This window comes from Ictidomys tridecemlineatus, chromosome 1, assembly GCF_052094955.1.
Source record: "Ictidomys tridecemlineatus isolate mIctTri1 chromosome 1, mIctTri1.hap1, whole genome shotgun sequence".
Classification (NCBI taxonomy): domain Eukaryota; kingdom Metazoa; phylum Chordata; class Mammalia; order Rodentia; family Sciuridae; genus Ictidomys; species Ictidomys tridecemlineatus.
Window position 1 is genome coordinate 73079529 of NC_135477.1, and position 27556 is coordinate 73107084.

General features: G+C 35.7%; 1 protein-coding gene and 1 pseudogene across 3 annotated transcripts in view; one reads left to right on the forward strand and one right to left on the reverse strand.

Annotated features, from left to right (window-relative positions):
• The window catches only part of Parg (poly(ADP-ribose) glycohydrolase), a 109712-nt gene extending 95584 nt beyond the window's left edge, over positions 1 to 14128 (forward strand). For all 3 annotated transcript variants that reach the window (XM_005339057.5, XM_013364663.4, XM_078042427.1), the window contains exons 17-18: positions 9088 to 9216; positions 10020 to 14128. In XM_005339057.5, the coding sequence (XP_005339114.2) occupies positions 9088 to 9216; positions 10020 to 10174 (284 nt within the window). In that variant the 3' untranslated portion in view covers positions 10175 to 14128. The remainder of the gene's footprint in view (positions 1 to 9087; positions 9217 to 10019) is intronic.
• On the reverse strand, positions 3323 to 7099 carry LOC101964434 (small ribosomal subunit protein eS1 pseudogene; annotated as a pseudogene).
• Positions 14129 to 27556: the final 13428 nt, after the last annotated feature.

Here is a 27556-nt window from a genome sequence, read left to right on the forward strand (position 1 = left end):
TAAATTTTGACTTGATTTCCCCCCCCCCAGGCTAGTATATTACTCTCATGTGATGCTGACAGTGACCATAAACTGCAGCTCCCAGCCAGCCCCATAAGCATGAAGAGAAACAACTAATGTTCTGCATTGTTGTGCTGCTAAACTGGGATGACTGGTACATTGGGTGATTAAATGAATTTTCTACTTAGGATATTTTTAACTATGCGTTTATCAGGATGTAACCCTATCCATCATGATTCAAGGAGCATCTATATTCTGAAGTAACTAGTCCCCACTTGGCTTTTAAATTTTTGTTAAAGTGGGATTGGGAATATAACTTAGTGGTAGAGCACTTGCCTGGCATGCCCAAGACCTAGCAAGGACCCAGGTTTGATCTCCAGAATTGAAAAAACAAAATTACGTCAGAATTTTATTAAAATTTTAGAGTACTTATTCTCATCCCATTTGTATGGTGGCTACATCTTTATCCTATGATCTTTCAAAGGTAAAGCAGTTCATGCTTTAGAGGGACTTGTCACACTTTGATCGCCTTGCAAACTCAATTTTCTGGGAAAGCCAGAAGTTATAATTTTGTAGATTATTTGGCTTTTTCTTGTTGTTAGAGTAGAAATGCTTTTTTTTCTTTCAGTTTTCTATATCGTATCCTCAGTAGAGATTGTGGGGTGGGTTCCTGTCTCAAATGTATCACTAGGCCCTAGGCACCATGAGATTTTTAGCAGATTTTAAATATTTCTAAAGGGTTGGATTTTAAAAAATTAATTTGCTTTTTTATTATTTCTTATTTTTTATAGTTCCAAAATTATATAATATTCTACTTTTTGGATTTTTTTTGAGCTTCTCTCTGTGACCTAATATAGTTAATTATTACATGTGTTGACACTGAAAGTGTCTCTGAAGGGTGTAGCGCTTACTCCATGCTTGTAAAAATTATATACCTGAGCCAGATGTTGTGGCACACACCTATAATCTCAGCTACTGTCCAAGCTGAGGAAGGAAGATCACAAGTTTAAGGCCAACCTAGGCAACTTAATATACCCTGTCTCAAAATAAGTATAATACATAGGGGCTGAGGGTATAGCTCAATGGTAGAGTGCTTGTTTAGCATGAATGGGGACCTGGATTCAATCCCCGGTAAGAGAATAGGGGAAGGATTCTCTGGTTATTACCTGAGGCTTGCTTCATGAAGACACTGAGTAGTGCTTTAAAGTTCTTTCTCCTATTGTGATTTTTGTGAATTTCTTCTTGCCTTTCCTTCATTGTTTAATTTTTACCATGCCTGATTTGTGAGAGATTATACTGCTGGCCAATTTTCTGTATTTATTTTTGTTTTGCAAGTGCTAGGGATTGAACCCAGGCACTAAGCATATGCTCTACCACAGAGTTATACATTACCAGCTCTTAAAGGTATCTGGAAGCTATAGTTCTCTGAATTTTCTTTTCTATACCCATCTCCTACCTTTGGTGCCTAAAAGTGACTTGCAGATAAATCTGTCCAATGAATTTCTTTTTAACAGATTTATTTAGCAGCCTCTGCCTTTTATTAATCTAAAACTTTATATATTGTTTTGTAACCACCTCTCTATATCCAACTAGTTTTTGTAAGATTCTGCTCTGATGTTATGCCCTAGAAAGATCCCATTCTCCCTCCAAAAAGTTATGAATCAAGGTTGTTTCCATTAAAAGAGAACTAATGTATCTTATTCCTTCTGCCTAGAAGGGGATTATTGGCCAATTCTCTGAGTAAGCAAGATGGAGTTGCTCTCAGGGATGAATGATCTTGGGATCAGGTGCTGCCTGTGTGTGTGTGTTGATTCCTCTCCTGCCTACTCTTCTCAGTGTGATGGCCTCATTCTCTTCTGTTTACATCAATTGTTTCTGCATGGCAGGAATGGGTACCAAGTAGTTCCAGGCTAACAGCACTACTGTTGAGTGGCCCAAGAAGAAGAAGGACTCCTTGATTTAAAAATCCCATGGAAGTGTTATAATTGGACCAATTTGGATACCTTCCCATCACTGGGACCAAATTATCATAGTCCCAAACTCAGCAAATATTTGATACATCCCTAGTGAAACTGAGAAGATTTCCAGTTGGTTTTCATGACATTTATATTAAGTGAAAAGTTTCTGAGATTTAGAAACTTGATATAAATTTATTTTCTTTCTGACCTAGTTTCCATTAATATCAAACCTAAATATGTCTTTACTAATTACTTTGCTATTTTAGAACCAAGATGGCTAAATTGCAAAACCAGAACAAAACATCATTAATCTGGAAAAGATTGGAACCTGGACAATGTTAATGAGTCATTTTTTGCTATAGATGGTTGGCCTGGCCTAGCCCATTGGCTGGGGTTTATGGGAGGCATTTTAATGGAGGTGCAAAAAAGGTGACAGAAAATTGAAGACAGAGAATTATGCTCCAGGTTACCTCACTTTTCCTACCACAAGTTCCTCAGTACTTTGCTTCCTTTTGCCAGAATAAATCACCTTCTCCATTTCTCTCCCACTCTTGTGTGAGTAAGAATACTCCTTCTTTAACCTTCCTGTATTGACCTCTTTGTGAACCCAGGTCTTAGGTTAGGGTCTTATTTAATAATGTATATTCAGAAATGTCATAGGTAAGTGGATACTTGTTATCAGAACTTCAGAAATCGTGCTGAGGTAATGAAATTGGGAAATGGCTTCAGGAATTTTCTTTTTACTGTCTGGGAGTTGATGATCATTAAGTATAAGAATCACTGCATTTTTCTTATTTTATTTGCATAATTACCCTTTAGTTTGTTAGCTGCATGTTCAAGAATTGTAAACTAAGGTTTGTAGACAGGCTAACAAACCTAAAGAGAGAGCTAATGTCAGAACTAGCATTTAAACTTGGCTCCATCTTCCTCAAAGACTGTAGTGTGTTCACAATTATTATTATTATTTTTGTCATTATTATTATTAGTTGAGAACATGTTGAGTGCATTCTGTGTTCCAAGAATTATACTAAGTACATTCTTTACCTACATATAAACATAGCCTATTAGGAAGGTTTTATTTTCATCTTTATAGATGAGACAACTAAGAGACATAGAGAAGTAAGTAATTACCCTAAAGTTCACAGATACCAAGTGCCAGTGCCAGGATTCAAATCAGGATTGAAGCCAATATGTATGCTTTTATTATTTAATCTATATTGAATCTGGATATAGGAGTTGGAGAGTATATTGTAAACTGGGTGAAAGGCCCAACAATTGAGTCCCTGTCCCAGCCCTGCCACCGTGTGCCCTTTTTCTTTGACCAATAGGACTTTTTATTCATGACTTTTTTAAAAATCTGAATTTTAGATAGACTCTTGGACTGGTGGTTCATATTCATAGGTTCATCCAACTTTAGTGTTTATCTCATCCCCAGTATCCTTTCCAGAACTACTTTCACCATGAAGCTCCATGAATTTTCCTAATTCAAACTTAGACTTCTTCACCATTTTTACTTTTCTAATGAAGATATTATAAAGAAGATAAATAGATTGGCAAGCCTTTTATGTCTCTCCCAAGGCTGTCTAGAACCAGTTAATTGACCACTTCTTTCAAATTATTTGTCTGTACCTCCTGAATCATGATTTTCATCATCGTCTGGATTTGGCAAACTTGTTGAGCCATAAGAGGCCTTCCATAATCTAATTGTTGCTTTTTTTAGTAAAACAAACACAGAATAGGTGCAGCAAATGACCAGTGGTAGTCTTGACGTCAACATGAGCTTTAGTCTTGGTCTGCTACATTTTGACAATGGAACACATTTTGTCATAGGTAAGATCCCTGTCATGGAAGTTAGGCAGTTTTTCCTGAATATCTTCAGTAATTAGCTTGAATTTTCTAAATGCAGTTTCATCATTCTTCGCATCAGCAAAACTCACTTCAAACACATGACCCTTGAGACCATCAGGTGCAATTTCAGTTCCTTAAGTCTTCCTAACTAATGTTTTCTCAATATTTCTTATCTTGAACATAGCCAGTACTTTCAAACCATACCAATATTTCTAAAAAAAAATAAATCAACCACTTTTTTTCTAGGCTTCCTTCTTGTTGCCTTAGGCTCTTGTTCTTACCTACCTCTGTTGTGCTGCTTAGAGAGTCAAAAGGCAACATTGAGCCTTTAGAAACCTCCATAATGGGAGGAGGGAGTGGGACAAGTCAAGATTAAGAAGAGTAGCCAGAGGACAAGAGCAGAGAAAGAATAGGAGTTGGCCTAGAAACATGCTGTTTTGTGGAAACAAGCAGGTGCCTTGGGCTAGTGAGCAATGTTTGGGTTTTCAGGGCAACTACTGGTGTGAGAGCTCTCAAAAGAACTTGGGTTCACTAGAAGGACATGGGTAGTGTTTTTAGGTCTGTACTGTTTGCCAAAATGCATTCAAATAACAGTAAACAGTGCAAGGAAGTTCTTGTAACTGGCATGTGGTAAGATCTGCTTGACCTTGAGCAGAATGATGTGTCATGGCAGCCTGGAAGAAGAGGGGTGAGGGCATGAGGCCCTTGAGTCATACTGTAGGGGTTCAACTCTCAACTCCACTACATTCTGACCTAAATGACCTTAGATAAATTACTTAGCCTATTGGTGCCTATTATTTTAAAAACAAAATAATACTAATAATTACTTCATTCAGTTTCTGTAAAGATTAAAAGGAGTAATCCTTTTAGTTATAAGTCAGTGCTTGTAAAACTCCTACAACAGTGTTTACATGCTGTAAGATCTCTCATTGTTAGCAAGGGGTTACTAATATTATGTGCTGGTGGCCTCAACACCTGTGCGATAGTATCCATCATTTTAACCATTTTCTGTTTGATTCATTTATTGCAGTAGGACACTATAAATTGTTTTTTGAGGTTATTCACATTTATTTATATTTTCTTCATAGCTTAACACTGAATGCCAGAAAGAAAATTAAAACCAAACTCCCTGCAGGTTAATTTAAGTGATTATTTTGGCACCTAGTTGTGCTTGAAGTTAGAATTTCATGCTTTTGTGTCTAACTTGGAATCAATCCACATACGTTATTAGATTTGTGATTTATTCTCATCTACCTTTAGGTAGAAGATAGTTCATTTAAATCATGCAGCATAATTCTCTAGATTTACAAAGATCTTGGGAATATCAGAGAGAGTGAGTGAGGTCCATGTACTATTATTTAAGTGAGCTTTTGCCAGTGACTACTGATGTATCTAGGGTTGAGATTAATTTATCTTCCTGGAAATTTCCTTTGTGTGTTTATAATCTAATATCTGATGATACATAGAGAAAAATTCAGTGATTATGGAATCTTAAACTCTGGATCATCTGATTCAAATGCTTTATTGTATAACAGAAAAATGAGGCCAAGAGGGTTAAGCAACTAGCTAGAGATAGCTAGCTAGCAGAGGATGTGGACTAACTTTGAATCTTCTGTCTCCCAGTCCTAATTAGTCTAACATGTACTTATGGACTCAAACAGAAATGGATGTGAAATAAAAAATGTCATGCTTGGGGTTGGGAGTATAACTCAGTAGTATAGTGCTTGTCTAGCATGCCTAAGGCCCAAAATGACAAATGACCAGTGATCTAATAGGAAATAGAACCAAAAGGACTTCTCTTCAAGTCTTTATTTTTTTTTTAATAGGAAGCACTTAAAGCTAAATATTTATTCTTACTGAAAGGGAAGAGATTATACCTCTTGGTAGAGAAAGATGACATTTTTATATGTAGTTTAGGTTAATTAGAAACTTTTAAAATTGGGTGTAGTGAAGCTTTAATGTATGCATAAGTTGGATGAGCAGTTTTAATTAAAACTTACCTCTTTTGAAATTAACCAATTTCAGCATTCTGAAATTAATGAGATCTAGTCATTGGTACCTCCCAAGTTGTGGATACTCAATAAATAGTAGTTTGGAAATCAATCTCATGTGTTATTATTATAACATAAATTCTTTCCCAAATCTGGAGAATACTTGACTATACCAAATTTTTCTAGTTTGCCTTGAAATATTTTTTCCTTCGTAACTTTTTAAACTATTTAAAAATCCTTTCAGGTTCAATCCCCAGCACCCCCCCCAAAAAAAAAACTAAAAAATACTAAAAACCTTTCAAATTTATAAAAAAATTAAAAATAATTTACCTGTCGCTGAATATATAATGTTTATGTCTATACACATGCACACAATTTTTTTCCTGAACTATTTGAGCTAAGTTACATATATTATGCCCTCTAAATACATCAGTATATATTTCCTAAGGGAAAGGAGGAAAAAACTCTTAAACTTTAGTTATTAAATCTATATTATACATTAGTGCTTTTTTCTATTGTTTATATTTTTATGTCAGATAACCTAATAAAGCTCTTTCTAGTCTTTTCTCCTCCAACACAGAGTCTAGGGTCAGCTACATAATTTAGTTGCCACATGTTTTAGACTCATTTTTGAATTCATAGTATTTCAAAACAGCCTTTATCTTTTATGACATCAACATGTTTTTTGAAGACTAACACATTCTTTGAGTTTACTATTTTTCCTCATAATGAGGTTAAGATAATGTATTCTTAATCAGAACCATTGCATCAGTAATAGTGTCTAGAAGCATTGGAGGATATCAGACACAATGTTGATTCTTATTTTGATTACACAGTAAAGATGTTGCCTGATTTCTGTAGTGCATAGTTAACTGAGGTTCCCACCCCACCTTGTAACTAGTAAGCAATCTGTGGGAAGATACTGTAACTCAAAATTTCCCCTTGACTTCACATCTACAAATGATCCTTTCCTCATCCAGTATTAACCATGGTTGATTACACAGAGAAGTTGTTCCTATTGTGATACCCCCTCCTTTATGTATCTAATAGGTATTAATCAAGGGTACACATTTTTTAATAATTTGTAATTAATTGATTGCTATACTTCTAGTATTTTGGTGGTTAGCTCATCCAGATTTGGGTAATGGAAACTCCTTCAAACTCCCATTTTCTTGTGATAAGCTCCCACCAATTTTTCCCTTTTTAATTAATTAGTTAATTAATTAATTTATTTATTTTTAGCACTACTTAACATTCTGGGCTCATCTTGTACCTGCCTGCCCCAACCATGGAATCAGGCATTTCCCTAGGAGTCCATTCCTTTTAGGAGGAACGGAATTAGAGACCTCAGTCTGAGTACTCAGTGTATTTGGTACTGCTAGAGTGTCTGTTTTTGCCCATCCACCCAGCAGAACTAGAAAATAAATATGTATAAACACATATTCACAAATATGTCTCTAATTTAGACATCATGAACACACACTATTGTCTTCCTTTTTCTTTCTTTCTCCCCCGCCCCCACTGGAAATTGAACCCAGGGGTACTTTACTGAGCCACATTCCTAATCCTTTTCATTTTTTATTTTGAGATAGGTTCTCGATAAATGACTGAAGCTGGCTTTGAACTTGTGATACTCTTGACTCAGCCTCTTAAACTGTTGGGATTACAGGCATGCACCACTGTGCCTGGCTGTCTTCCATTTTTATCCATCCTCGTGGAGTTATTTTTTGTCTTCCTTCATTCTATGTCTGTGTGTCCATTCTCTCATAGTGAGACTCTGAGCTCTCAGTAGCATCAACATATTTATTCTTTTGCTCATCCTCTAATACACTTAAAAATAGTTTCAGAATTGCTTTATATTTAATTATTATGGTAAACATTCCTAGCAAAAAAAGATGAGAATTTTTTTGCAGTTCTTTCCTAAGAATTTGACTAAGACCAGAAGTGATCACATAACCATCTTCATAATTTCTTTCATTTTTTTTCTTTTTTCTTTCCCTTCAGTGTAGTTATTTTAGTCACTTAAACTAAAAGTAGGCTAACTTGTTTTATTTGCTTTCAATTGTAGGTTCCTCCCCATTTTCATGTATATTAATGTTGAATATATAGAATATTAGAATGCCCTCAATCAAAATAATAAAAAGATATCCTCTGTATAGATATATATGTACACACACACACAAACATATATATATATATATATATATCATATATATTGGAGGAATAGACAAACTCTAGATAGGGCAGAGGGGTGGGAGGGGAAGAGAGGGGGCAAGGAGTTAGCAATGATGGTGGAATGTGATGGACAAGACATGAATTGGTGTGAACATACTTTATATACAAACAGAGATATGAAAAATTGTGCTCTGTATGTGTAATAAGAATTGTAATGCATTCCGCTGTTATGTGTTTAAAAAATAAAATCAACTAAAAAAATCTACTTTTATTTTAAAAAATTTTTTTTAATTTTTAAATTGCAGACAAGCACTCCACTACTGAACTACAACCCCAGCCCCTCCGTAATGTTTTAATTTGACTCCCACCTTCTTTTTTTATGAAGTGAAAGATATACAATGAGCAAAAGGGCATTATTGTAACCATATTCAGTTTTGTTGTGGTTCAAAATAAATCCTACCTATGGAGATTAAGCTTGCAAAGAAACTTGATTTTTGCAGACATATTTCAGGCTCATTGATTTGTAGCTTTGACTCTTGAAGATAGTAGGTCTTAGTTGTTTTCTATTCCAACATACTAGACAGTTACTGAATCTTCAGTAACACTGACTCCTGACTCCATGCTTCAGGAACATTGGCAGTACAAGCACAGAGGGATATTGTTTGAGAATGCTTGCTGTGGCATTGATGAGAATTGGAACCCCCCAAATATGCCTGTGATACAAAAGAACAGTGACTGTTTAATAAGACAAAATTATAAAATCAAGCAAGCAAACAAAACTATTAGTTCTGGATTAACAGAAGTGAATATAAATACCACCTCAGTGCCTTGATTTGCAGTTTCAGATGCTCTTTATTTGTGATCCAAAGAAGGTATCTGTGTTGAAATCCTATGATTCAATGGTATTCTCAGCAGCATATCTGGAAAGTCACACAGCTAGATGATTTATGCTTATTTTGTATTCATCATATGTAATAATGTATATTTTATTTATAAATCTTGGATCTGGGATGAAGCTGTGATATACCAGCTACAAGTTAGCAGGTTGAAAGAATTAAAGGTAACTTGATAGTAGAAGTATCATAATAGAGCTGTATCTTTTCTCTTTGCTATAGCTTTAATACAGATACTGGCAGCTGCAGCAGCTGAACGAGATGTGGTTTATTTTACCTTTGGGGACTCAGAATTGATGAGAGACGTTTACAGTATGCACACTTTCCTTACTGAGAGGAAACTGACTGTTGGTAAGTAGGTGGTAGTCTTGATACTTGGTAGCTAGATGGATTATACACCATCTAGGAGGAACACTTGCTAAATCTGGATGGATCATAGTGGATAAGAAACAAGTGCATTACTTCAAGGGGATAGAACAAAGCTCTTAGAGGGACTACATTTGTAGTCTATTTTTCTGGCAGAGTTTCATCCACAATTTTGAATGAGTATGTCAGCTTATTAAAGTCAAGAAACTGGAGTTACTTTCAATTTTTACTTTTGTGGGTATAGAAAACTAAAAGAGGGGCTGGAGTATAGCTCAGTAGTAGAGCTCTTGCCTAGCATATAGGAGGCACTGGGTTTGATTCTCAGCACCGCATATAAATAAATAAAGGTCCATTGACAACTAAAAGAAAAAAAATTAAAAGGAAAAAAAGAAAGCAAAAAAGTGGAAGACATCTGAAAGTAAATTCAAACATAAGAAGTCTCAATCTGTGGTATTTATCAGATATGGAGTATGCTCATCCAGTGTGATTACTACCTTAGGAGCTGAATGTATAACTAGGATTGCATGAACTCCCACAACAGGGTGTGGACAATTTACCATATGTAGCCTGATGTTATCATGAGCTAAGTTGTTTTCTTTAAAGTGTTTGTAAAATTTTTAAGTTTATGCCAGGAAAGCCTTTTAAACATAAGAAATTCATACTGTAGTTTCAAAAACCAAATCTGAGCCAATGTGCTCTTTAGATTATGACAAAACTCTAGTGTTCTTTTGAAGCTTTTTCCATCCACATACCTCACATGCAAATTGTTCTGACCATTTACCCTCCAGGAGAAGTCTATAAACTATTGCTTCGATACTACAATGAAGAATGCAGGAACTGTTCTACCCCTGGACCAGACATCAAGCTTTATCCATTCATGTACCATGCTGTTGAGTCCTGTACAGAGACTGTTAACCAGCCAGTACAAAAGACAGGGACTTGAGGAGCCAAGTGAACAGAACCTCTCCCACTGCTCAGAGACATCCTGTTTGAATTGTCAGGTGTAATATATGAATGACTTAAGTTAATGTAAGTGTGTATATAATCTACATTTGTAGTCAAGGATGTAATCCCTTCTAAACATATGCAATTGTCAGTTTGTACATCTAAACTTTCCCCATCCTGACTTATATGGGCTTAGATATGTTATCTTTCCATTTTCTTCTGTTTTAGTTTTCACTCTTTGATTTGTCTTTTGTCCATCAGATTTCTTGTAAAAATCTCCATGAAAGACTGTGCTCAGCTATCAGGTTTCTTTATTCATGGATGTATATTATACAAATTGCTTCTGCAGCTTGCAGATGCCAGTGAGCCTGGGAAAAAGTTAAAATCCAGGAATCTCTGTAATAGAATTTGCTACACATCTCCCTGTGAACCTTTCATCCCAACACTAACAGGCTTATGTTGTGTGAATTTTTGAAAATTAAGAAGTTTTTTTTTCATATATGTTACATAGTGCACATATCCTATGTTGTTCTTTATTTAAATCAGAATAATTTTCAGAAGTTATTCTTTTAATACATCCACTTTTATCTGTATGGTTTGTCTATCCATTTTATCCCAATCAATTTTTATTGACACTGTTTCTAGAAACTGACCAAGATGAAAGAAAATGTAGAGTAAAAGAGTTTTCCTCATATGGTGTAATGAAAACAAATTCAAGAGGGTTGAAGAGTTTTGTTTGAGTTTTTTTTTTTTTAATTATTATTAGGATCAATATTTGTTCTGTGGTGCTTGAGGCATTTCATATAACCAAAGTTTGGGAACCAGAAACTTCATGCTGATTTGTACATATTGAAGTTTTTCTGGTATTCATAGGTTATATAGTTGATAATTTTTCATTAATAAATCATTTGTCAGAAACTTCCATATCATCTATATTTTATATACTATATAAACATGATCTTTAAGTGTTTATGTGGAACACATAAAATCCAAATAAAACTGCTGTGGGGAATTTTAAGCTTTATCAGGGCTTTGTTTAAAATCTGTTATTCACAACTTTGTTCTTTTAAAAGTGGCAACAAAAATAAATAATGAAGTCTTTAGAAGATTAAACTGAAAGCCAAAGTCAAGTCTTGTGTTGAGTAGAGTTTAATCACAAAAGCACTTATTTAGATTTTCAAAATAGTCCTAAATTATAGTGTTGTTCTGGTTTATAGTCAGTTGTCAGGAAAAGCTGATGGAGATCAAATCCTGTTATAAGGAACATCAGTAGATGGCCTAAACTCCTGTTATCAGCACTGGAAGAAAAAAAAATAGGGCCTATGCCAGTAACTCTTTTCTTCTTCTCTCTTTCTTCCTTTCTTTCATGTCCTTTCTTTTTCTCCTTCTCCTTCTTCTTCTCCTTCTCCTTCTTCTTCTCCTTCTTCTTCTTCATTTGGAAACAGGTCTCAGTCTGGTTTTGGACTCAAGATCTTCCTGCCTCAGTCTCCTGAGAGCTGGGATTTCAAGTGTTTACCATTACACCTGGCTCAGTATCTGCAACTCTTTATGTTTGTATAAAGATTGATAGGATAATAGGATTTGGTACCTGATGGCAGACGCTTGACATTGATGAAGCTGTTTATCGTAATAACTAAGATTTTTAATCATCTCCTAAATTTGAAGGCGTCTGGCTTTATTTCTGCTGATACTGAAGTCTCTTTCCCAGCCTAATCTGTGCTTTAATTAAGCATTTATGGTTATATTTCCTTTCCTTATTTTTCCATCCCTATGCTCTTCCCCTCTTAGTTGCTTAAAGTGTTTCATGAACAGTGTTTGTTGGTTCTTGCAGTAGAGAAATTATGGATCCAGGTTAGAAGACTACCCAATTCAGTATTCCAAAACACAGAAGCAGAGATTTTGCTCTTAGTTGTACAGCGGTAGTGATGGAGCCACCTACTAATTGCCTTGCCTCTCTTGCTGTTAAGAGATTTCCAAGAAACCTCTTGGAAGACCAGTTCTTCGTCCCAGTATGCCCTGACAGTAGGGTAGCTAACATGAGAGCTCATGCCTGACTTTTTAAGGAAGGAGGAAACGTAGAGCAAACGTAGCTACTTTGTCATTAAAGGTCCTCTTCAAAAAAGAAGGAGAAATTAAACATCTCGTTAACATTTGTATCTATTCTGAGGTGTTTAACCGTATCTTTTTACTCTCTTTTATACAGGGTTTATTGTTTTCATATTGTTACTCCTTTTTTCATGTAGAAATCTTAGATTTTTAATAAAGCTTTCTTTTCAATTTCTGACTAACTCATTCAGATCTATAATAGCAACTTAACAAAACAAATGTCTAGTAATGGAAAGGACATGAGATTTCTAATTCAGGAAAATTGAGTTCAAATGCTGGCCATTTTTCTAGTTAATATTTTAACCTTGTTGAAATAAATTGATTTCTGACCTAACTTAGCTAGAAAATGGAATAAGTAGCACCTACTGGGAAATAAAACACTGTAAATTGAACACATACTTTGTGTTCAAAAATATATCAGTTGACCAGGAAACATAATGGAGTACCTACTATATATTAGCCAATCTGCTTGTTCTACAAATTTTAGCTTATTTTTCCAGAGAGTAACAGATGCCCAGAGGTTTGGGGTTATCGAACAAGCTCAACCTGAAGGAGTTCATTATGGAAAAGGGACTTGCTGTGTTATCTATGTAAGGATCTGTTTGAAAAGGGCCCTGACACCCTTATTACCTAGCAAGTTAAATATCCCTTATTGAAATACTTGGGACCAGAAGAGTTTTGGATTCTAGATTGTTTTCTGATTTTAAAATATTTGGGTAGAAAATGAGATTTTTTTTTTTTTTTTTGGAATGGGACCCAAGTCTAAGTGCAAAATTCATTTATGTTTCACATATACACATGGCCTGAAAGTCATTTTACATCACATTTTTAGTGCACTTGCACTTTGACTGGGGCTTGTCACGTGAAGTCAGATGAGGTATTTTCCACATAGTGTTGTGTTGGCACTGAGAAAGTTTCAGATTTTGGAGCTTTTAAGATTTCCTATTTTCACATTAGGGGTTCTTAACCTGTGTAGTTCGTTTTTCATCATGAGTGACTAGTTATTAGTTGGGTACATTCAGTTGTTTCCAAAAGGATTATCTCTTGTTGCTGGTTGCAAAGGCATTTAGAGCAGGCATACTCAAACCAGTATTTAAAAGGGAGATTAAAAAAGGAGATCTAACCCAGCCCAGTGATTGATACTTCTCTCTAGTACATATTGCTCTGGAAACCAAAGTGGTTAAGCTGTCTGACTCCAGAATATAGTGAGCAAAATATTGGGTCACATTTTTGGAAAAATTCCTCAACAGGAAGGAATATGGCTGCATAGATTTATACCTGTGTTCTTTTCCTTTCTTCAGTCTGTGTGGCTGTATGTTCATGTTTTTTGTTTTGGTTTGATTTTTATTTTTCATTCTGATGCAGAAGACAATCTAGCATACCAAGATTGAGAGGGCCTGCACTTCCTTCTCTCAAACCTGTGAATACCTCCCATCTCTTTGTTTGCAGGGAAGACCAAGTCTGGCCATTGCTGGTACATGTTGAGCTCAGAAAATTAATCCTGTCATTTTGGGAGGATAAAGGGGGACATTCCAAAGTGATACTTGCTAGAACAAACAGCTAAGATCCACTGACCCACTACTGCCCTCTGTCCCAGCAAAATGTCCTGAGTCCCTGCTCACCAGATACTACATAGATCAATTGTGCCTTCAGTTGGAAGGTTTCCCAGACAAGACAACAAAGCTGCATATGGTCATCTGGTAATTGGCTTTATTGCTCCTGACTTTATTTTAAATGTAAGGTTAATGTGTCATGATGATTCTGGATTTGGGGATAAGGACAGGTCTGTACTGATGTTTACATGATTTTGTAGGAAGAGAATAAAGAAATTTGGATCCCCTTGTCACTACCTCTTTTTTTCTGCAAATAATTAAGCCATTTTTCATGTAAAATTTTGTGAGCATGCTCTCAGTGAAAACATGTAGAATATGTGTTAGGGATTTGGCGAACATTTTTACATGTAGATTTGCCATTCCACCTATAAAGTTGTACATAAAATTTTAGTATCTGGGGAAAGAAACATGTTCATGCCAGAATTGTTAACAGCCTCAAACCAGACTCTCATTTGTCTTAAACCCATTTAAAGATATTTTCACTATAATCTTGACCTCGTGTGATTTCAGAGTATTCATTAATTTCACAGATGGCAGTGAGCATTTTTTCACATGATAGCATCTTTGAAATCAAAGCACTTGTAAAAAATTCCAGTTTTTTTAAATTCTAATTAGTTTTGCATGACAGAAGAATGCACTTTGACACATCATACATAAATGGAGTATAATTTCTCATTCTGGTTGTACATGATGTAGAATCATACAGTTGTGTAGTCATATATGTACATAGGGTAATAATGTTTGATCTTAAAATCAGCATACTGTAGTTTTTCTTAATGCTACATAAAAATTAAGGTGTATTACTATCTAAGACATCTTATATATGAGGAAACATGGCAACTTGAGTGACAACCATATGTCAGTCTCTTTTTAGCTATGGTAAATGTGCCCATATTAAATATCAAATTTATACTCTTAGCAGAAATGGAGACAATCACTACAGAGAAAATCATGATTATTATAAAATTCTATAGTATTACTTAGACTGGTAGTCAAGAACTTTTTTTGTTTTCTTTTTAAGGAGCATTTCGGACAAATACAAAAATAAAATAGGGTAATGAATCTCCATATCCATCACCCATCTTCAACAATTATCAACTCATGGTTAAATTATATTTCTACCAATTTCTCATCCCAAAAAGGGTCCAAGAATGGTGGGACATATGTGTAATCAGCCACTCTTGGAAGTTGAGTCTGGAGGATCAGTTGAACTCAAGAGTTTGAAGTCAGCCTAGGCAACATAGATCCTGTTTCTTTCTAATTATCTTTAAATGTAATCATCATATATAGATATAAAATTCAAGACATAGACGGGCTGGGAATGTTGCTCAGTGATAGAGTGCTTGCCTAGCACATGTGAGGCACTTTGTTTGATCCTCAGCACCGCATAAAAATTTTTAAAAAAAGGTATTGTGTTCATCTACAACTAAAAAACAATGTTTTAAAAAAGCTATTCTTTCTGATGAGTATAGCTAAAAACCCTGATCATTGTTTGTAAAACAAATAGTCCAAGTTTGGTGTTGTGCACCTGTAATCCCAGGGACTTGGGAAGCTAGAGGCAAGTTTAAGGCCAGTCTCAGCAATTTTTGAGATCCTGTCTCAAAAAGGACTGGGGACATAGGTCAATGGTTCAGTCCCCAGTATCAGGAAAACATACACACAGGAAGACTTAAAACTGAAAAATAAGCAGACTGCTAGAGACTTTGGGAATTAAGGAAAAATACAATTGATGAGTTCCTTGGATTTTGTATTGTCCCAGATAACCTATACTGGATCTTGGAGAAACCAACAATGTGAAGATACTGATTGCAGACTTAAAGGCCTAAGAAAAGCCTCCTCCCTTTAAAACCAAAGACTAGGAACGGGGCAACCTAAGCATGACAAAAAAAACCAAAAAACATGTAATACTACTCTATCTAACCAAATACCACATAACAAAAACACCCCCCACCATTAAATACTAGGTGTGAAATCTAGCTGTCTATGTTCTTTGGTTTGTGACAATGTGTTCCAACTACCACGTTTCAAGCCCAAGCAGGTGGTAAAGAAAATCTTTCCCAACACAATGTGAAAATAATACATGGGAACACTGGAACTTGACTTCCTGAGGGTAGCAAGACTCCAATTCCCTTACTTATTAGGTGTTGTCTGAGGAAGCCTAACCAAAAGACTTGTCTCTACCACTCAACTGAGACCACTCACTTCCACTTCATCTTCCTTGCCTAGCCTATGAACTCCAGCCCCTATTCAGCAGTAACAGACCCCCTCCCCCTAGATATCAACATCACACCCTACTCAAAGATTGTAATAATGTCAGGTGCTAAAGCATGTTTTAATATGATCCAGAGTCTCATAACTATACAATATATTCACATTTCAATCAAAAATCACTCATGCACAAACCAGAAAGATTTTAGCCTGAATGACAAAAGACAACAGACAGGAACACTGAAATGACAAAAATGTTAGAATTATCTGGTTTATTATGGGGTTTTAAAGCAGCCTTCATAAAAATCCTTAAAAAAGTAACTTTGTACACACTTTAAATAAATGAAAAAGACAGTCTCAGCATGGAGGTAGAAAGTCCCGAAAAATAAAAGAAGAACCTAATGGAAATTTAGAACTATCCAATACAATAATGGAGATGGGGGTTAAATGGGCTCAAGAGAATAAGGACTGAAGAAAGAATGAATTTGAAGATAGAAATTAGCCAAATCTGAACAACAACAAAAAAAAAAGTAGACTGTGGGGGGACGAAACATCAACTTTTTTGAAACTGTAATAGAAATCTCACTTTCATTGAAGTCTTGGAAGAAAAGGAGAAAGAAGATAGGAGTTCAAAAGTATTCAAAGAAATAATTTCTAAATTTTTCCCAAATTAGCAGGTGTGATGGCACATGTCTATAATCCCAGCTTCCAAATTTGTCAAACAAAATAAATCTATAGATTAAGAAAGCTGAGTGAACTCCAAAAAAACTCCCACAGCACATACTAAAACATATCACTATCAATTTTCTCAGAACTAAAGGAAAAAAATGTTGAAAGTACTGACAAAAGGACATATTACATAAGACAAATAATGCAAATTACACTGAATTTCTTACCAGAATTCATGAAGGCCAGATGGGAATAAGGGGAAACCAATACATTCTCAGATAAAGGAAAGCCAAGAGAACTTGTTGCCAGCAGACCTGCATAATAGAATGGTCATAGGAAATAATTTTTTTAAAAAAAACTTGGACTATGAGAGAGGAAGAACTGAAAGAGTAGAAAATATGGGTAAGTAGAATAACCTCTTTAACTTTTCCAAATGATATCTATTGAAGCAAAATTAATAGCTGTCTATTTTAGTTTTCCATGTTTATAGAGGAATTGATTTTCAATTACAAATATGAGAGAGTAAAGAGGCATAAAGAGAGGCAATGTTTCTGTACTTCACACAAACTGGTAAAATGGTGGCAACAGTAGACTATTCTAATAAGCTGTACCTATACAATGTAGTATCTAGACCAACCCTAGAAGGACTATAAAAAGAGATACATTTAAAACCACTATACATCAAGGTAAAATTCTAAGAATAAAAAATAATCCACAGGAAGGCAGAAAAAAGAAAACAAAACATTGGAACAACCAGAAAACAAATAATGGCAAAAGAATAAAAGGTTAGTCTTAGAAAAAAAAATAAAATTGATAAGCCTCTAGTTGGGCTAAGAAAAAAATGCAAAGTTGCAAATTGCTAATATTAGAAATGGAAGAGGGAACATCACTATATATTCCATCATGTTAAAATGATAATAAAGGAATATTATGAATAACTTCATGCCCACAAATTTGATAAGCTGTAAGAAATGGACCAATTCCTTGAAAAAAATATCTTGCTAAAAAGTCACTCAAAAAATAGAGAATATGAAGCCAGGCATGGTGTCACACGCCTGTAAACTCAGCAGCACAGGGAAGACAGGAGGATCACAAGTTCAAAGCCAGCCTCAGCCTCCTTGAGGCACTAAGCAACTCTAAATAAAATATGATGGGCTGGGGATGTGTATCAGTGGTTGAGCGCCCGAGTTCAATCCCTGGTACCCACCCCCCTAAATATGAATTGTCCTATCTCTAGTAAAGAAATTTAATCAATAATTAATGATTATCTCCAGATAGCAGATGTCCCAGACAGTTCCTGGTGATTTCTCCCAAATATGTAAAGAAGAAACTAAACCAAGTATCTATGATCTATTCCAGAAAATAGATGCCAAAGGAATACTTCTCTATGAGATCAGCATTACCCCAATAACAAAGTTGGACAAAGAAAAGGAAAGTATAGACTGACATCTCTCAAAATATAGAAGCAAAAATTCTCAACAAGTTATTAGTTAATTGAATCCAACAATATATTGAAAAAAATTTGCATCATGAGCAATAGGATTTATCTTAGATATACAAGACTGGCTCAAAATTCAAAAGCTATTCATGTCATCACATCAATAGACTAAAGAAAAATAGCAATCAAATTATTAAATGCAGAAAAAAGCATTTGACATAAGCCAATTTCTTTTTATGATTTTTGGTTTTTGTGTGGGGCGGGGTTGTTTGTTTGTTTTTGTTTTTGGTACCGGGAATTGAACCCATGGTTCTTAACCACTCAACCACATTCCCAGCCCTTTTTTATATTTCATTTTGAGACAAATTCTCCCTAAGTTGCTTAAGGCCTCAAGTTGCTGAGGCGGCTTTCAGGTCATGATCCTCCTGCCTCAGCCTCACAAGCTGCTGGGATTATAGGCATGAACCATCATGCCCTGCCCTAGTCATGATTTTATTTTTTTTCATTATATTTTATTTTATTTAAAAATTTTTGGTATGGGGGATTGAATTCATGGGTGCTTAATTGCAAAGCCACATTACCAACCTGTTTTTATTTTTTATTTTTGAGACAGGGTCTCACTATTGCTAAATTGCTGAGGCTGGCTTTGAACTTGCAATCCTTCTGCCTCAGCCTCTGCTTATTCATGATTTTAGAAATACCTCAGCAAACTAGGAATAGAAGAAGAACTTCCTCAATATGATAATATATACAGAGCCTTGGCCAATATGGTTAATGGTGGGAAACTTAAAGCTTTCTTGCCACACTCAGAAACAAGGCAAGGGTGTTCCCTCTCACTATTGCTTTATAACATCATACTGGAAGACCTAGCTAAAGCAATAGGACAATAAAATATATTCAGAATAGGAAGAAAAAAGTAAAACTATCTTTGTTTACAGATAACATGTTTATGTAGAGAATAAGAGTCCAAAAGAATCTACAAAAAAAAATCCCCAAGCTTGTAGGATATGATTTTAATATATGAATATCAATTGCTTTCCTATAAACCAGCAATGAACAAATAGAAGAAATACACATTACCATTTATTAGTGTCCTCCCAAATGAAATAGGCATGAAACTACCAAAATATGTTTAAGATATGAGTAAAAATTCAAAACTCTAATGAAACATCAAAAATTAAAAAATTTGAGAGATGTTCCATGTTCATAGAGATTCCATGTTCATGGATAGGAGACTTGGTATTGTCAAGATGCCATTTTTCTTTCAACCTAGTCTATAGATTCAATACAATCCCAATCAAAATCCCAGCAAGTAATATTGTGGTTATTGACAAAATGATTCTACAGGTTATATGTAATGAGAGTGATGGCCAGCATCTCACTTCGGAGCCTGGTTGGGGCGGGGGAAGGGGGGCTTCTTTTTTCTGCAGAGGAGGGTGTAAGCCACCTGAAAACTTAAAATCTCAAATAATTAGTGAAAAACAAAACATAAAGAGTCAGAAATATATTTACAAAAGCAGAGCCCCTGATAGATCTAGTCCACATGGGTGCTGGAACTAGACAAAGGAGAGATGGCTCCAGTGGTTTATTTAAAGGGGTTACATCAAAGGCCAGGATAAGGTTTCAAGGGCAGAATCTTGCTTCGTGATGTTTGCAGTCAGCAGGTTGATTGACATCTTGGCAGGTCACACCCATCTCAGGTGCTGTGTAGGATCTTTGGCAGAGCTTGAGGGGGAAGTTCACCTGCATCAAGTGGTCAATCTCTGTGGGGATGCCACCAGAAGTTCCCAATGCCAGACTTATCCCCTCATTAGTCTATAATGTGCAAAAGTCCACACACAGCCCATGGATGGCTCTCAACATTATATGGAGAGGAAAAAGATCCAGAATAGCCAATTTAGTATTGAAGGAGAAGAACAAAGAGGACTCACAGTACCTGTGTCAAGATTTACTATAAAGCTACAATAATAAAGACTGTGTAATATTGGAAAAACAATTAACAAAATAGACCAATGAATCAGAAGATCTCAGAAGTAGATCTACACAAGTGTGGTCAACTGTTTTTTAACCAAACAATACAATGTAGCAAGGATAATCTTTGCAACAGTGATGCAGGAACAGCTGGATTTTCATATGTAAAAAAATAAATAAATCTAGACATAGACATTATACCCCTTAAAAAATTAACTCAGCATGTAGCATAGTCCTAAACATACAATGCAAACTATAAAACACTAGAAGAAAACCTAAGCAACTTTGGTGATTACTTTTAGATACAACACTAAAAGCACAATGCAGAAAATAAATAATTGATAAGCTTGGTTCATTAAGATTAAAAATTTCAGCTCTGCAAAACACAGTGTCAAGAGAGAAGACAAAGTAGAGAGTAGAGGAAATATTTGCAAATGAAATGGTTAAAGGATTCATACCCAAAATACATAAAGAATCCTTAAAACTCAACAATTAAAAAAAAAACAAGAAGAAATGAACAATACAATTAAAAATGGGCCAGAAGGGCTGATGAGAGTGTGGAGCAATAGGAACTCTCATTTATTGCCAATGTCAATGCAAAATGTTATAATCACTTTGGAAAATACTTTGAAAGTATCTAAAAAAAATTAAATATACTCTTACCATACAACCCATCACTAATACTTTTTAGTATTTACTCAAGTGATTTGAAAACTTTAAGTTCACACAAAAACTACACACAGATGTTTATAACAGCTTTATTCGCCATTGTCAAAATTTGGAAGCAACCAAGATCATTTTTTTGAAGACTAAAGTGGAAACTGTGTTATATCTAGACAATAAAATACTATTTTGTGCCAAAATTTAAAAAAAGCTATTGAGCCTTGTAAAGACACAAAGGAAATGTAAATGCATATTACTAAGTGAAAGAAGCCCATCTGAAAAGACTACATACCATATGTTTTTAACTATATGACATTCTGGAAGGGAGAAAACTACAGAGGCAGTAATATCAATGGTTGCCAGTGGTTGGAGGTTGGGGAGGGAATCGTGAACAAATGGAGCACCAAGGATTTTTAGAGCAGTAAAACTACTGTGTACCATACGTTAATGGTGGATACATGTTATTATTCAGTTGTGGAAACCCATAGAAAATATTAAATGCCAAAAGTGGACCCTAATATAAACTGCAGATCCTGTATGATTATGATGTAGGTTCATCGACTGTTAATAACAGCTATGGTATGGTTTGTCAATAATGGGGGATTGTGAAGGCAGAGAACAGGAGGTATTTGGGAACTATATTTTCTGCTTAATTTTGCTGTGGACCTAAAAATTACTATAAAAATAAAGCTTATTAATTTTATGAAGCAACAAACTTAAGCCTTAATACATCAACAGTTAAATTATCTATAAAGGCATTAAATATAACTGGACACAGTTGTACATGCCTGTAATCCCAGTGTCAAAGGCTGAGACAGGAGGATCACAAATTCAAAGCCAAAGCCAGCCTCAGCAATTTAGTGAAGACCTATGCAGCTCAGTGAGAACCTGTCTAAAAAAAAAAAAAAAAAAAAAAAAATTAAAAAGGGCTGGGGATGTGGCTCAGTGGTAAGTGCCCCTGGGTTCAATGCCTGATACCAAAAAATAAAACAAAATGCATCTAAATTTCCTTAAAAAATAAAGACATTAAAAGCTGAGTGTGGTGGCGCACACCTGTAATCCCAGCAATTCAGGAGGTTGAGGCAGGAGGATTGGGAGTTCAAAACCAGCCTCAACAAAAGCGAGGCACTAAGCAACTCAGTGACACCCTGTCTCTAAATAAAATACAAAATAAGGCTGGGGATGTGGCTCAGTGGTGGAGTGCCCCTGAGTTTAATCCCTAGTATCCTGTCAGTATGAGAGAATAAATGCTTTAAAAAATCAATATTCTGCATATTAGGTAACCTTAAGGTTGTTGTTGAAAAGTCCCACCTTCCTGCTTTGAAGATCTGCTTTTAGTCTCTGCCATTCTGAAATTCCACTCTGATTTTCTTTGTATTTATTCCACTTGGTGTTTATTGCTCTTTCCTTGTTTCATGTTATTTGTTAGTCCTAGAAAATTCTCTTCAGACATCTTACCTCTTCCATTTTCCCTATTCTTTTCTAGACCTCTAATTGGACTTATTTTAGATCTCATTTGACCTTTATTTTTCTTAAATAATGATTTTAAATGTAAAATAAAGATGCTTTATTGTCCACGTTGTCCACAGCCTTACCCAGCCTGATGGCTCCTCCCACACTGCTCCCCCAGGAGTGAGACAGCAGCTCTCAACTTCTGACTTCAAGGAGAGTGGGGCAGCTATGTGAGTCCCACATGCTGGGTAGAGAGGGCCTGTTAGTGGTCCCTTGCTAGGAGAAGGGAAGACCCTCAAGATGCTGCTTCCCTAGAAACCCTTTGGCAGAGAGGCCTTGAAGGTGAGAGAGAAGGCCTGAGTAGGTGACAAAAAACATGGGTGACTAGGCCAGAGGCTGAAGGAAGGAGGAGGGTGTGGAGTTGCCAGGAACAAACCAAAGGTTTGCTCAGGGCCACCTCTAGCAAGTGAGGGCTGCTGCTATGTTCGGTGTAGGGGACTTAGAGGCTGTACAGCCAGTAATTAGGGCTTTTCCCAAGTGAGGACAAGAGGAAGAGTACCAGGAGTGAAGAGAGCTCTCCCCAGCTCCTTCTGTCTCTGGAGAGTTTATTTGCAGGGAGGTAGATGAGACCATAAGTCATCCCCCTTCCCTTCCAAGCCTCCTGCTCTATTTGCCTAGTTTGGTTCAATGCCCGTGTGGATGTTGGACCCTTTAACAAAGGATATTGAAGGTGGGTGGAATAGCAAGAGAATCAAGAGACCATTCTAAGAACTTTTTATAATATCCCCAAATTGGAAACAACACAAATGGGATCAGGAGAATAATTAAGCAATCTGTGGCGTATTCATATAGCCCAAAACTCCAAAATAAACTGAAGGAATTACTGATAAGATTACCAATAACATAAAAGTAACATGAATGAATCTTAAAAACATCATGCTAAGTAAAAAAAATACTACACAAGAGTATATACCGTATGTTCCATTCCTATGAAAATTCTAGAACAAGCAAAACCAATTAATGATTGACAGAATAATGGTTTCACTGTGGATATGGGATAGTGTTAGGCAGGTTAGTCAGCCATAAGCAGGTGGGTAGAAGGAAGGACAAGGAAGGGCAGTAACTTTCAGGGACAACTTTCAGAACAACTAAGACATATTCAAAATCCAAGAGTCACAAGACTTAAAACAATAGGGAAGCTTATTGGGACAGGAAAGCATCTGGAAAATTTGAATTGTAATGTCGAACCTTCTCCAACACACAGACAATCATAATATCCTAAGGGAACTATTTCTCAAAATCGTGGGTGTTTTAGTTAGCTTTTTGTGGTTGTGACCAAAATACTTGACAAGAACAACTTTATTTGGGGCTCATGATTTAAGAGGGCTCAGTCCATATACTGCTGACTCCATTGCTTTGGACCTAAGAGCACATCATGGAGGAAGGGCCCCTTGGAGGAAAACTGTTCAGCTCATGGTAAGGTTAGGAAGCAGGGGTTGGGGGCAGGAACCTCAAGGAATATGCACCCTTCCAGGGCACACCTCAGTAACACACCCCTCCAGCTATGTCCCACCTGCCTACAGTTACCACCAAGCTGGTCCATTCAAACTAGAATGAACTGATTAGACTACAACTCTCTTAACTTCATAATTTCACCTCTGAATATTCCTGCATTAACAGGAGCTTTTGGGGAATGTCTCATATCCAAAACATAACAACAGGGAACCTTGTCAAAGCAGACAAGCATCTCTATAAAATGGGAACTGTGATGCATAATCTCCCCAGCCATGGATAATTATAATCTTTTAAGGAAACTATTGCCCCAAGATCATGTAAACAACTGTCCCTGGGACCAAGTCATCACCAAAACAGTGTCACAACCTCCCCCTGTGACTAAGTCATCAGGACCCTTGCTTAGGAAATTTGCTGAGGGATATACCAAGGGTCAATTAACTACTTAATGGAGTATGAGAAAGTAGGACAAGACAAAACCCTTAAAAAACACAGACTCTGTACAGGCTACTCAACCTTTCTGAATATTTGTGCACTTCACTGTGTGTAGGTTTTACAATTAAATACTATAAAGAAATATTGACCTTTGTTTAATGATATGCATGATGAGGCATTTAAGGAGAATTGTACTGATTGTGTACAATTTAATTTGAGATGCATAATAAATAATATGGATTAATGGATGGATAGAGGAATCTTTTCACCAATATGTGATAAGCAAGAAGTATAAAATGTTAATGGTAGAATCTAAGTATATGAATGTTCACTGGAAAGTTTTTTTCAACTTTTCTGTATATTTCAATATCCTCACAAAAATGCTAGAAAAAGGAAGAAGCATGACTTTCAAAACCTGGGTCATTAAAAGAAAAAAAAAACAAGAAAAGTAAATGGAGGATGTTGGAAGACAAAAGACAACCCCCAAAAAAGAAGCTAATAAAAGAAATGGGGCCAGGTATCACAATAGTAACAGAACTTTGCTGTTATATAAATGGAGGATGCATGAAATCTCCCCTTACACAAAATCTCCCCTTTGTCTTTCCTGCAAGCCAAATATTAAGGAAAATGCAATTGCCCATGTATTGACAGAATGTAGAGGGGATTCTTGAGGTAGGACTCTCGTAATCCACTCCAACCTACCCATCCTATTCATGGAATGCATTCACACTTGAAGCTGTCATCTGGAAAGTAGGAAAGGAAGGGGAAGGAAGGGCAGGGGAAGGGAAAACAGAATATTTCAGCTAATAAACAATTCTCTAAAACTATGAAGCAAAAGATATCTGTAACATCATTCTAAACTGTGTTCATTATTAATTTAATATAATCACATAAAGATTGAAAAAGTACCTTGGATCAGAAATTGAAAACTTAGGAAGAGAAATTGGCAAAGAACAAAAGAAATGAAACTACTTGATTGAACTCAGGGTAAGGAGGGGATGATAAAGCCATAGCAGAAGGGAAAACTAAATTTCCCCATGTCCAAGGGAGAGTATAGAGTGTTGAAGATGAGTAGGAAAACATCCAAGACAATTTAAAAATAAGATTAAGAAATTTGAAAAGGATCAGAGAGGAAAATGACTAAAACAGAAGACACATAAAGAAGATCCAACATAAAACTGTACCACCAATGAAAGGAAATCCCAAGGAAGTACATTTCTTGACAGAGCTGTGTCATACCGTCCTTTGGGCCCTCTCCTGGAAAAGTAGAATCAAGTTCCAAATAACACCTTTTAAACTGTATCCTCTAGTATTATAGATGCAGGACAGTGCTGTATCATACCCTGGCGCCTGTTTTATGATACATAATAGTGACCATGCTTTATCAGAGCTGTGTTTAATGATGTTACTCTAGAATGTTTTCTTTTCAGATGATAATTGAGAAGCTAATAAAAGAAATGGGGCCAGGTATCACAACAGCAACAGAACTTTGCTATTATATAATATAACATAATAACAGATTTTATATGATTTTTAATATAAATATATGTACATATATAATTTGAAGTTTTGAAAACTTCAGCTGTGCTGTCAACTTTGGGAAAAAAAAGTATCCCAGTTTACCATGTTGAGTTGGCATTGTACAGAAATTAATAGCCTTATTGGTCTAGAAACATTAACTTAATTTTTTCCAATTATGCAGGGATAACATAGTATTAAATATGTAAAGTCTTATCTACATGGGCTTGGTTACAAAAACTAATAAAAAAAAAAGAAGACCCAACATACATATATTAAGAATCTCTGAAGACCAAAAAACAAATCTAAAATTTAAACTATAACCCAGTTATCAGATATGTGTATTGGAAGTATTTATCCAAGTTGTGGCTTGTTTCCTTTTCTTAAAAGACATTTTGAAGTGTGATGAAGTAAACTTAATTTTTAAAAATTTAATGGCTTAATTTGGAAAGCAGTATGGAGATTCCTGGGAAAGCTGGGAATGGAACCACCATTTACCCAGCTATTGCCCTTCTTGGACTATTCTCTGAAGACCTTAAAAGAGCATACTACAGGGATACTGCCACATCGATGTTCATAGCAGCACAATTCACAATTGCTAGACTGTGAAATCAACCCAGATGCCCTTCAATAGATGAATGGATAAAAAAAAACCGTGGCATTTATACACCATGGAGTATTACGCAGCACTAAAAAATGACAAAATCATGGAATTTGCAGGGAAATGGATGCACTAGAGCAGATTATGCTTAGTGAAGCTAGCCAATCCCTAAAAAACAAATACCAAATGTCTTCTTTGATATAATGAGAGCAACTAAGAACAGAGCAGGGAGGAAGAGCAGGAAGAAAAGATTAACATTAAACAGAGACATGAAGTGGGAGGGAAAGGGAGAAAAAAGGGAAATTGCATGGAAATGGAGGGAGACCCTCATTGTTATACAAAATTACATATAAGAGGTTGTGAGGGGAATGGGATAATAAACAAGGAGGGAAATGAATTACAGTAGATGGAGAAGAGAGAGAATTACAGTAGAGAGAGAAGATGGGAGGGGAGGGGAGGGGGGATAGTAGGGGATAGGAAAGGTAGCAGAATACAACAGTTACTAATAGGGCATTATGTAAAAATGTGGATGTGTAACCGATGCGATTCTGCAATCTGTATTTGGGGTAAAAATGGGAGTTCATAACCCACTTGATTCTAATGTATGAAATATGATATGTCAAGAGCTTTGTAATGTTGTGAACAACCAATTAAAAAAACATATTAAATATATCTAAAAAAATTTAATGGCTTGTCCTATTTGTGTCTGATCTAGTACATTGTTGCCTGACCAAAGTTCACAGAGATTTTTCTCCTGTATTTCTTCTAAAAGTTCTGGATTTCTAGATATCCTCATGGTTGATATCTCACTGTCATTTTGATTTGCAATTTTACACTTAGATCTGAGGTCTACTTCAAATTAACTTTTGTATATTGGGTAAAATCTTACACAAATGTTCATTTATTTCAGCATCGCTCATTGAAAAGACTTTCCTTTTCTCAGTGAATTACTTTGGCAACTTCATAAAAATTCAATGGAGGGGAGAATATCTATTTTGCACTCTATTCTTATAAACATTATGCTGAATGAAAGAAACAAAACACAAAAATATACATAACATAGCCAGGTGCAGTGGCACATATTTGTAATCCTAGTGACTCTGGAGACTGAGGCAGGAAGATCTCAAGTTCAAGATCAGCCGGCAATTTAGTGAGAAATTGGATTCTCTACCTCATGCCATATGCAAAAATCAA